The sequence below is a fragment of the Schistocerca cancellata genome, chromosome 4, assembly GCF_023864275.1.
Source record: "Schistocerca cancellata isolate TAMUIC-IGC-003103 chromosome 4, iqSchCanc2.1, whole genome shotgun sequence".
Classification (NCBI taxonomy): domain Eukaryota; kingdom Metazoa; phylum Arthropoda; class Insecta; order Orthoptera; family Acrididae; genus Schistocerca; species Schistocerca cancellata.
The window spans coordinates 685,365,050-685,378,103 of record NC_064629.1 but is presented as its reverse complement, the minus strand read 5'-3'; the positions used below and the strand labels follow the sequence as shown (position 1 = coordinate 685,378,103).

The 13,054-nt window shown below is 41.7% G+C and overlaps 1 protein-coding gene across 3 annotated transcripts in view; it reads right to left on the bottom strand.

Moving 5' to 3' along the window:
- The window catches only part of LOC126184691 (endothelin-converting enzyme homolog), a 416,586-nt gene that overhangs the window by 98,993 nt on the left and 304,539 nt on the right, over window positions 1-13,054 (bottom strand). For all 3 annotated transcript variants that reach the window (XM_049927185.1, XM_049927186.1, XM_049927188.1), the window contains exons 5-6: window positions 5,176-5,456; window positions 1,489-1,587 (exon numbers count right to left, since the gene is read on the bottom strand). In XM_049927185.1, coding sequence (XP_049783142.1) covers window positions 1,489-1,587; window positions 5,176-5,456 — 380 coding nt within the window. The remainder of the gene's footprint in view (window positions 1-1,488; window positions 1,588-5,175; window positions 5,457-13,054) is intronic.

Below are 13,054 nucleotides of genomic sequence, written 5' to 3'. Positions count from 1 at the left end.
CAAGCAGACATTATAATGTAAGTTCTGTTACGTCGATTCGGTGCTAATGTAGATCTCCTGAAACGGTATTGTGCGGATACTGTGAAAATGTTGGTAGAACGTTTTCTGTGGTATTGTATGCCTACTGCCACTCATGGATCCCTCATTGTCAAATGGACACCACTGTGAATCGGGCAACTATTCAAGGAAGCTCAAGAATAGTGAAAGAACGGCACAAAAATATCGAGAAATGTATTCGTGAAAATCGTCCAGAAAAGATACCATGACAGATGTTCTAAATTGGTCGCTTTTGTTATCAGACTTTTAATTTATAGTTTACGATTAAAACTATCAACAAATCTGACGAATTGTCATCTGGGGCGACGCAATTGTTGCTGCCCTCTTATGCACAAGCAATAGCTGCGTCTTCGTCAAACGACTCTGATGTTAGCTCGGGTGCAACAGATGTGTGTAAATAGTTGAAAATTTATTGTACAAAATATTTAAACGTATTATTTTTAGATAAATCATAAAAGTAGCGTACAGAATATTTTCCAAAATTAATTATTTTCAAAACCTTGATGACCTTATTTCCCTCAAACAAATCAATTTTAACTAGAAATTGCGCAATTTTCGTGCGTCACGTTTAATTTAACGGCGAATATAATTATTTTCGAATTTAACAGCGTTACAAACATTTGTGAAGGTGTTTTTTTTCGCATAAGCGATTTTGCCATTAGAAATGCCACCATTTTTGATTCGCCATATCGAATATCGAATTTTGAGAAAATAGCGTAGAATTCATAGTCAGTGACTCTCAAAACATTTTCGTGTGCCACATTTAATTTAACGGCGAATATAATTATTTTCGAATTAAACAGCGTCACAAACATTTGTGAACGTGTTTTTTTTTTCGAATAAACGATTTTGTCATTAGAATCTCCACCTTTTTGATTCGCCATATCGAATATCGAATTTTGAGAAAATAACATAGAATTCATAGTCAGTGACCCTAAAAATCCATGATACCAATTTTCATTTCCGTCTGAATTTTTTCTTTTTGTTTTTGTCCGCCTTTTCCACAAAATAGGCCTCTGTGCAGTGGACCGAATCATAACGAGAGGGGAATCAGTAGCAATTTGACACAGGGCCTACATACGGCATCATCGGAAATAGGAGAACATGCTGGTAATCGTGAAATTTTCCTACATTCCTGTAACATCTAAAATGGAGTTTTTTATTCCTAAAATATGTGTTAGACTGCAGGAGATACTCAGGGCACCATACGAATAGCACAATGTTCAGTAATGAGGTATTGGACTTCTCTGTTGATGTTCGAAACTCTAGTTAGTGGAGTTGACAAAAAATAATTTCTGAAACACTGTTTTCTCTCTATCACAGATCTTAGTTACTATGTGAACAAATAATTTGCTGATTTTTACTATTATTGTGCAAATTTATAAGGAAAAATTAAAAATAGTGCTCAGTATTTTAAATATGTGAACTTACCTTAGTCATATACTCCAGATAAGCAGACAATACTTTATCATCCATAGTTCCATTGAGATAGTTGTCACGAGTTGGGAGAGTTAAGCCTCCTTGATCAATCTGTTGAAAGAAATTATACTGTACTAACAGGGACACATTGTGACTGTTGAAAGCAGTAATTTTTTTCTTACTTTCCAATTACAACATTTTTTATACTTCCGAATTACACAAATTTTTGTTTGAGCGTTATAATTAGTGGAGCAAACTTATTCCTCGACTACTGAAAGAAATTGTCTCTGTTTTAGTTCGTTACTTACGGTTTGAATCTTGTGCAGATCTCTCACTCATTAAAAACAGTTGTATCATTTGTCGTTCTGTCAAAGATATGCCTAGATAAATAGAACAATAGCTTGTTCGAATGGCGATTTCAGAATAATAGAAGAAAAGGGTGAGCGTGTGTGTGTGTGTGTGTGTGTGAGAGAGAGAGAGAGAGAGAGAGAGAGAGAGAGAGAGAGACTGATTTTGGGAAACCGCACATAATTAATCTTATATTAGCAAAAAGGTAACGAGAAGAAACGACTCTGGTCTCCATTCTAAGCAACACAAACCGAAAGTCTATTTTATCCTAACATTCAGAGTTACCGATAGCTCTTTAAAGGCTTTAAAACGATTCCAAAAATATGTAACTGCGTCTGTAATACAACTGCAAGGTTCATATATATTTTGGAAAGTGGCCCGAAGATCACGAAATAGGAATAATTTAATAGCTACTATAAAAATTAGTAAGATTTATGGAAAATCTGCAGTAGCAAACACTATGTGTCCAAAAGTCTCCTGGTATCAATCCATGTGGATACCAAAGAGTCACCCTTCTAACTGATTGCGCGTACGAGTTGCTTTCGCTTCATTGCAGGCGTTAATCTACAGGCAAGGCTTATCATTAACTTCTTATTCACTGAAAGTGGATTTTTCCACTCCTCTGAAACGAGGGGAATCGTTCTGGGCACTGTTTTGGACGAATTGATCAGGAACGCAACGAAAACTCCAGTTTATTCAAAAAAAATTATTTGGACTTCAGTTTTGGGCTTGAAATAGGTTTCTTCACTTCATTTCATTCCAACCACGACGTAATGCATCTTTCATTGTAGATCGAAGGGTTCTCATGGTGATAGACAAAGAAAGGTCCAGTTTTAAACTTGCACCACAGTGTGAGAAACCTACTATTATCTACAATACTTTCGTTAATTTTTCCACAGATAAAACCTAACGGCCACAACAAAATCAGAATACTCACCGTCATACCATTACATTACCAGCACCGAACGTTTTTTAATGGCATCTAAGTGGAAGTTCTTACAGTTAGCTGCATTTAATTTAACAGCCGACCAATAAATTTCATTACTTTTTTAAAACTAGAGCTTATTTACCTATTATTATTATTAAATTATATATTAATAACTTCTATACATGCCAGCTAGTGTACATGGACGGACATACGCACGCACACACACACACACACACACACACACACACACACACACACACACACACACACACACACACGCACGCACAAGGAACATACATACACGGCCTTCCTGTCTCTCACGTTTCCTCCCGCTAGCTCCAAGGACTTACACTACGCGCATCCTTAACGTATATTGTTTCTTGGTTAGCAGGTATCTTAATTTAGTCTCTTTCTTACAGGTGACAGTCTCACCGTATCATGAATACGCATAACACCCTAATAATACCATAACTCTGTCCCCATAATAACACTGGATATGATCGATCTGAGTCCAAAGGAATGATGTCATTTATCATTGAAAACTATTTGCGCTTTACTGCAGTATGACAGAGACTCCGCTGTGGTAGAAGTTCGCTGACGGTCCCCGAATCCAATTCATCTCTTGCACTGAATTTCAGTGCCCCCACAACACACTAAGGTGAATGCTACTCGTTACGCTCGCGCCAAATCTATAAAAGCTCATCTGTATTCCATATCCTGTATTGTGTCCCATGATTCCATGAATTCCTCTTCTGCTGCTGCACATACCAATTCTGGCTTTATCTGGATCACTGCGATCGTCCTTGCAAATTAAATTTCGTAATTAACAGCGTCTGTATTGCAACGCGACTATGGATTACAAATGTTCTCATCTTTAGACGGTTCTTTCTGTCATTGGATTCTGTACCTGAGATCTAACTGAGATATTGTCTTCCTGCCTTCAAGAGTTATTATGAGATTTCATACTTCCCTGGAAATTCTACACTACAGTGTCGCGTGTAATATGGTGGTGTGTAATTTAATTACGTCAGCGCGTGAGAAACACCGAGTTGTAATCGAGTTGCGAATTGGAAGATTTTGTCCACATGTGGAGCACCCTCTTCTTCAGCATGTCAATGTCAGACCACACACATAAGCGCTGCAACATCTGCAACGATCCGACGCCTTGGTTCGCTGTCATCTATCATACTCCTTACAGTCCGAGCGTTTGAGACAGGACGTCAAAATTTAAAAAAAAATCGATTTTTCGATACATAAAACACACACGTTCGAGGAAATGTAAGACATGTTATTTGGTCTTAAGTGTGCCTGACTGCAGTGCCGACTTGACTCCATCCAATTGTCATCTGTTTCCAAAACGTAAAGCACATCGTCGAGGACTTCACTTTGATAGTGGTGAAGCGATGCAAGCGGAGGTGAGGTAGTGTCTCCGTCAACAAAGTCAAACATTCTTCAGTAACAGTATCTAGAAACTGGTCTCTCGTTGGAAGAAATGTGATCGTCATCAGGGTTACTACGCTGAGAAATAAATGCGTAGACATGAAGAATAAATATGTAGAATGTTAATAAGGTTTGTTTTATTTAAAAATATTTAAGAATTTTCACATAAAAAATTCGGAGGCATTACTTCTCAGCTCGTCCTCGTAGAATAAAAGTCTGTTAGTAGACTACCATGACCACAAGTAAATCAACGTGTACGGAACTGTGTCAAGTGTGACTGAATACTTTGGGTGGAGAACTTCCAGAATATGCGCTAGTTTGTTCGTAACTTCTGGAATGTTATTTAGCATACCCGCCACCTGTGCAGTGTAGTGTAACAGCGTGTGTTGTACGGAAGCCGTGTGACGTGTAGCTGGACTGTGAATCAGTGCCAAATTGAGTAAACTGTGTTCGAATGAAGCCCTCACCCTCTCGAAATTATATATGGTCACATACTTTATATATTTAATGCGCCCAGCGTAAGGCTTCGCCACACGGTCCATCTGTCCAGAACAGTTTTGATATCGTACGAGCAGGATTAGGATACCGCTAACCACACGCGTTTGTAGTCGAATAGGGCACTTACATGTGTCACAGTCTTTTGATCTGTTGAAGAATTTCCATACGCTTACGGCTTTAAAGATGTCAGGCCCCTTTACATAAAACCAGACCTCATAATATTGAGTGCATCTAGAGAGAAATGAATGCATCGAGTACCCTGTCCTAACCATCTCCACGAGCTGTTGAGAATGAATCAGGATGGCTCTCCAACGCTTCCGATGTCTCCTGGAGTCCATTCGGTGATGCGTCCGTTGTTATGAGGTACACGGTATCTCAAATTCAATTGCTCGTAAGTGTGCACAGCAATGGTCAGTAAATGCTGGACGGAAACAACAACAATATCGATAAAATTTTAAAACTAAAAGGAAAAGATTCGAAATTACCTGTATAATATGTTTCTTGGAATCTCGATCATCTTCACCTACGGCCCAGGTGAATAGTCCACCCATGTTGTAACGGTTCTGTAACGTTTCCAGCGATTTCTGCAGGCTCCAATTCTTAATGCTGAAATTACCAGTAATGTTCCACCCTCCAATTTTCTCGAGAAGGTCCAGCATTGGCTTTGGCCCCAGGGTTTCTATTGTGTCGTTGACGTCCAAGCAGGACATATAGTACAGTTTCGCTTTGCGCTCTGCCTCACTCTTGAACTCTGACATTGGCTGCTCTGCAAAAAAGGTACATGCACATGAAGTCGTATAAAAGCGATCACAATTAAGACTTGTACAGATCTTTTAAGTGAAAAATAGGCCTTTTTAGCTTAGCTGTAATATATAATTATTCTAAAGCTTCATGGGAAATTTAACTTCGGAATATGAAAACCTTTTTCACTTACGTCAGTGTCTAAGAGTTATTTTTATTAAAACAAGAACATTCTTAAGCGCAATTAACAAAAAAATGGTTCAAATGGCTCTGAGCACTATGGGACTCAACCGCTGAGGTCATTAGTCCCCTAGAACTTAGAACTAGTTAAACCTAACTAACCTAAGGACATGACACACATCCATGCCCGAGGCAGGATTTGAACCTGCGACCGTAGCGGTCTCGCGGTTCCAGACTGCAGCGCCAGAACCGCGCGGCCACTTCGGCCGGCCGCAGTTAACAATTCAATAGAGAGAGTACACTGTTGTATCTAAGAATTGCAACACCTACTAATAATGGATACAAACGCACAAATATGTTACTCCATATACGGCATAATCAGAATGCAAGAACCGAACAAGGTGGAACTGTGCTTAAAACTCTTATCGGCCAGGAATCAAGTCCAATTCTCCGTGTACACATCCTGATTTAGATTTCCCGTGGTTTCCCTAAAGTACTTCACATGAATGCTAGGCCTTTACTCCAACGAAGTCACAATCAGTTCCCTTCTCTGCCTATGTCTAAGATGGTTAATATTCCATTTTTAACTATCAAGACGTCGACTAAACATTAAACAATAACTTATCTTTCTTGGAATGCTTTGGTCACACTTGAAGATTATGTTCAGAGGTCTCTGTTTCTACTTGAGGCCATTAAGAGTGAATATCGCGGAAATTGTTGACATTTCGTAATCTTGAAATGTAATAGGTTGCCACTCCCCTTGTTTTGTTAAATTAGAAGTTAGTTACTGGGCCACACAACTACCTCAGCAGTTTTAAACCATTCCATCTTATTCATACTTACTGGATAATAATATTATGTACTACTGGTCTTTAAAATTGCAACACCACGAAAGCCGCATGCAACAAGCATAAAATTGGCGTGACCCTGAATTGCTTGCTTGTACTGGGTGGTTATAATTAAAGTGCAGCTACTCACGGAATTCCATTGTGGGTTGTAGTTATCGAATGGTAGCAAAACTTGGTAGATATTCTAATGCGTTAATGCGGAACCCATTTATGCTGGAAGAAGATTAGTTCCAGTTTTGGCCACTAGATGCAAATACGAAGCCGTGAATGCAATAAAGGCGTAGAAAAATATTTCTATATGCAGTATATTAGGAAGGGGACGTGAGCAAAATAGATCAAACAATTGAGAAAGTCATAATGTTGATTTTACTGTTAACCGCCGCTTGCACAGTTCGTTCAATACAAGCACCGGAGACGCCGACAAGATGCTGTACAGCGCCAGATTTCCACCTGGTAGCCAAAACTGGAACTAATTTTTTCCAGGGCAGATCGGTACAGCATTAATTTATTAGCATATCTACCAAGTTTGGCTGTCATACGATAAGTGCAGTCCACACAAGACCTTCGTGACTAGCAGCACTTTAATTATAACTTCCTGGTATACGCAAATTATTACGGAATAACGCCATCTGGATTCTTTATGTAGGGAAATATTACAAAGCGGATTTGTCACTGATAAATACATTACAAATGTTGTTTCTTAGTGAGAAAATTTTGTTTTGCCTCGAATAAGAAGGAGAAACAACTAACAGCAAGTTTTGCAATTCGACAGCGGCAGGGTCGTGACCCATTAGTACTCCGGTCTATCGATCGGTGAAATTGCTGCTCTCATTGGTTGGGATACCGTAACTGTTGTGCGAATATGGAATCGATGGGTTCAAGAGGGCCATTCTCGACGCCATGCATGATATATACAGCGCCACGCGACAACCACCCAAGAGGACACACATTGTTCGCTCGACCGTGCAGTACTGTACATTGAGGTGACATAGCTTCCGTCAGTAAATGGGCTTGTTTGCAGCAAGACAAGTTATATTAACACGGACTGTGCTGTGATGGGTGGAGCATAACGGGCGTTCAGCGCGGTGACGAGTGTTGTGATTTCTCTTACGATGTGTTTCCTCTTGCTGTTGAAATTTCAGTAATTTCAAACAAATGAACACACTCCAAACAAATAAGACGAGGCTCGCGGACAATGGTGCGCCCAACAATAATACTGTACACATGAGTAGCAACACGTTATCTTTTAATCGATTCCTGATTCTACGTACATTATCGCGATTGACGTAGATACACTATGTGATCAAAAGTATTCGGACACACCCAAAAACATACGTTTCTCATATATAGGTATATTGTGCTGCCACCTACTGCCAGGTACTCCATATCAGCGACCTCAGTAGTCATTAGACATCGTGAGAGAGCAGAATGGCGCGCAACTCGCGGACTTCGAACGTGGTCAGGTGACTGGGTCTCCCTTGTATCATGCGTCTGTACGCAAGATTCCCACACTCCTAAACATCCCTAGGTCCACTGTTTCCGATGTGATATTGAAGTGGAAACGTGAAGGGACACGTACAGCACAAAAGCGTACAGGCAGACTTCGTCTGTTGATTGACAGGGACCGCCGACAGTTGAAGAGGGTCGTAATGTGTAATAGGCAGACATCTATCCAGACCATGATACAAAAATTCCAAACTTTATCAGGATCCACTGCAAGTACTATGACAGTTCGGCGGGAGTTGAGAAAACTTGGATTTCATGGTCCAGCGGCTGCTCATAAGCCACACATTACGCCGGTAAATGCCAAACGACGTCTCGCTTGGTGTAAGGACCGTAAACATTGGACGATTGAACAGTGGAAAAACGTTGTGTGGAGTGAAGAATCGCGGTACACAATGTGGCGATCCGATGGCAGGGTGTGGGTATGGCGAATGCCCGGTGAACGTCATCAGCCAACGTGTGTAGTGCCAACAGTAATATTCTGAGTTGGTGGTGTTATGCTGCGGTCGTGTTTTTCATGGCGGGAGCTTGCACCCCTTGTTTTGCGTGGCACTATCACAGCACAGGCCTACATCGATGTTTTAAGCGCCTTCTTGCTTCCCACTGTTGAAGAGCAATTCAGGGATGGCTATTGTATCTTTCAACCCGATCGAGCACCTGTTCATAATGCACGGCCTGTGGCGGAGTTGTTACACGACAATAACATCCTTGTAATGGACTGTCTTGCACAGAGTCCTGACCTGAATCCTATAGAACACCTTTGGGACTTTTTGAAACGCCGGCTTCGTGCCCGGCCTCACCGACATCATGTCAGGCCTCACCGACCGACATCGATACCTCTCCTCAATGCAGCACTCCGTGAAGAATGGGCTACCATTCCCCAAGATACCTTCCAGCACCTGATTAAACATATGCCTGCGAGTGTGGAAGCTGTCATCAAGGCTAAGGGTGGGCCAACACCATACTGAATTCCAGCATTACCGATGGAGTGAGCCACAAACTTGTAAGTCATTTTCAGCCAGGTGTCCAGATATTTTTGATCTCATAGACTATGTGTGGAGTCTCCGAGGAGAACTAACGATATCCGATTGCATTCGTCTGCGTCAAATACGGCCTGCTCCTGGCGTGCTGGTATGCCGTTGGGTACACAAAATGATCATCAGAGCGCACAAATACAGGTAGTTCTGTGCGTAATAGGTTACGAGAGGGAAGGCCGAGGCCGCCTTTTATAGTTACAAGGCACGAAGTGTGTTGTTATTGTTGTTGATAATGATGATGACGATGACGATGACGACGACGACGACGACGACGACGACGATGATGATGATGATGAGTTTTGTCCTTTAGGCTGGTCGATCACCTCAAATTTAGCATCCTCAAGTCCTCCCGGACTGTCATACTTTTCGTAGCTGCGTGTGATGCATTTGTCTTGATATCGTGAATTAACCTGTATCTTCTACTTCCTCTGGCCCTTTTCCCTGTCACCATTCCTCTGAGTGTGTCGTTTATTATACAGTCCTTTCTCATCGAGTGTCCTAGCCAGATTCTTTTCCTACTATTAACTGTTTTTAAATGTGTTGATTTGCTTGATGTTAATGAAATTTTAACAGCAAGAAGAAACATATTGTAATAAAACCTGAATAGTTTTCTCATTGCTATCCAGAAACGAGGTGAATGGTGAAAATTCGTTTTTCTTTTGCTGAAACCTACGCTATTAAAATCTGTTACGGTCCAGCGCGGAATATATTATTTGCTTTATAGGAAATATTTAGTGATCGTTATTTTAATAGTTACGGTAAATATCTTCAATCCCCTACGCAGCACAGCCAGTACAGTGAAACTGGTTTGGAGAAAAGCGGAAATGGAACCCCTTCCAGCCCTCCATTGATTTTGCTTCATCACAATATTTCCCAGACCACTTCAGGCTAATGCTGGTCTGAATCCTTCAACATCTTAACACCTACTGTCTCGGAAGAACTTGATGTAGATGTAAGGCTTGTGACGGTCGCTGTGGCCGAGCGGTTCTAGGCGCTTCAGTCTGGAACTGCGTGACCGCTACGGTCGCAGGTTCGAATCCTGCCTCGGGCATGAATGTGTGTGATGTCCTTAGGTTAGTTAGGTTTAAGTAGTTCAAATGGTTCAAATGGCTCTGAGCACTATGGGACTCAACTTCTGAGGTCATTAGTCCCCTAGAACTTAGAACTAGTTAAACCTAACTAACCTAAAGACATCACACACATCCATGCTCGAGGCAGGATTCGAACCTGCGTCCGTAGCGGTCTCGCGTTTAAGTAGTTCTAAGTTCTAGGGGACTGATGACGTCAGATGTTAAGTCCCATAGTGCTCAGAGCCATTTGGACCATTTGTAAGGCTTGCATTCAGTTAGCCAGCTTCTCCGCTCCTTCCTTTACCTGTAAACCATAATGGTAGGGAAAGTGTTTCCACCTACTATAATTATAGTCGACGAAAAGAGTTGAGTTAATTATGCTATAAAAACATAACCATAATGGTAGGGGAAGTGTTTCCACCTACTATAATTATAGTCGACGAAAAGAGTTGAGTTAATTATGCTAGAGAAACATAAGTTCGAGATCTTAATAGCTAACGGGATTCTAATCGATACAAATCAATTCAGAAAAAAGAAAAACATTATTTTAATAAATACAGCAATCATTCGTATTGTTAAGTGTGTTTATTTAAGCTAATACGCGTTTCCGGATTTTGTCCATTTTCAATCAGCGTAATACGTATTTGAATCTCCAGTCAGTACATAGTTACAACATCGACGGCAAACTGAATGCTGCAGATGCCCTGTGCAAAGTAACAATTTTGTTTGGCTGCTACACTTCGCGAATTGTATATTTACGATGTATTGTTGTTTCGGTATACTTACTTTCTACTCTGTTGTTGTTATTCCGATTCTCGCCCTTACGGATGTTGCACAAACGTTATTTTTCTTCTGTTTAATACGGGGCAGCTGCAGAATCCAATTTGTTATCGATGTTTTAACTATGTCCTGACTGAAGACTCAAATATGTATTACGCTAACTGAAGATGGGTGAAAACGCGGAACGCGTATTAACTTAAATAAAAATACATAACAAAGTGGCTGGTTGCTGTATTTATTAAAATAATATAACCCACAGCCACGGAGCTCAGCAGCCAGTAAAATGGATAAATTATTGTAAAAGTAAATAAATAAAGCCCATGACCCTTAAGTATGTCCGTAACACAAGAAAACTGCAATTTTTGTTCTGTATTTTCAGGAATGTGGCTTGCGTAATATTGGCCTTAATAACCTTGGTAATACCTTAGTAATGTGTGTCAGAGAACATTCCCTAAGACGAGGTAAGTGCTACACAGGCGCTTCTATTCTTAAGAATACTTTCCTTCATAAGCCCCTGTGAGAACTTAATGACCATAAATAATTAATCTGAGCCTAAAGCACTGGACATTCAGTGATTTCAGGTAAAATAATCGTTCCTTTAAATTTTTTCATTCTACTCTGTACTCAGCCATCACGGACGGCTCAGTATACGTACGGGTGTGGGTCAGCGAGGCCCTCTTATCTGTGGATCCTTGACGCTGTCCACCATGCGGGGATTCGACTGGCCACGGGTGCTTATCGGACTAGTCCCATACTCAGCCTCTGTGCTGAGGCGGGAAAACAGCCACTTACCATCGGGCGGCAGCTCCTGTTGGTGCGCCACGCTTGTAAGTTTCTTGCAGCTCCAACCTCACCCGCTCACCATATTGTTGCTCGTCCGCCTCTGGAGCGCCTATTTTCCAACCGTCCACGAGCCACGATGCCATTAGGGATCCGTGTGCAACGTGTGCTGGAGTCCCTCGGTGTGAAGCCCGTACAGCCCCAAATCCAGGGTTTTAGCCGCCTGCCACCCTAGTTACTGGAGAGTCCCAGAGTGATTTACTGTCTTTGATGAAGAATTGTCTGCGATCTTGGGGGCACTGGAGCAGTTGAGATGCTCTTCCCGTCCTAAATTTCTTGTATGTTCCAATTCACTAAGTGCCCTTCACTCATTGCAACGTTTGTATCCAGCAGATAAGATAGTCCAGAACATCCAGGATGCCCTCCTCCAACTACAAAGACTGGGGAAGGAGGTGATTCTCTGCTGGGTTCCAGTGCACGTCGGCATTGCTAGGAACGAAAGGGCAGATCTCGCAGCCACGGAGACATGTCTCGATCCGCAAGTATTTCAGTGTGCCATCCCCCTGCACGCACTCACCTCGCTATTGAGCTCACGAGTCATGCTTCGGACTGACAATAAACTCCGTTTAGTCAAGCCCACAACGCGTGTGTAGTGTACTTCTTTCCAACCCCGTAGACTGGACGAGGTTCTCCTCACGCGGCTTCGGATAGACCACAGTCATATGACGCATGGCTTCCTGCTCCGGCGAGAGGACTCTCCAGTGTGTGGTACTTGTAGCGTCCAGGTTACTGTGCGCCACGTTATATTGGATTGCGTTTTATTTTCTGACCAGCGGGCCGCGGCTGACTCACCGGTGGATCTGCTATCTCTTTTAGGAAATACTCAAACGAATGTGATTGAAGTATTAAAGTTCTGTGACTTGTCCAATGTTTTTACCAAGATTTTAGGGAGAGAGTTTTAATTTGTTGACAGGGTGACTGGCTCGCCCATATTTTACGTAAGTGGTCAGCCAGTCACAATTTCCTGTGGCATCCTTGACGCTGCTTTCTCGTTTTCCTTACGTTTTATTTTCTAATACAGCATTTTTCATCTTTTCCCGCTTTCTTTGCGTGTATGCTTCCATTTTACTAAATTTGTCCACATTCGTTTCTTTTAATGTGTGTCAAGGCGCTGATGACCTCGACGTTGAGCGCCCGTAAGCCCCAACACAGACACACACACACACACACACACACAGTATACGTACGGAAGTATACAGATGTCTACCAGAGTATCAGCTGAAGTTAAGTCATGGGTCCATCTCAGGTAGAAGGACAATGCGAAAATTGCCGTTATGGGTTAACGCTCATAGTCCAAAGTTTTTTACGAGAGTAGATTCCATTCCTGAATTTAGATTCTGGTAGGTCTGCAAAATACTCATCTCT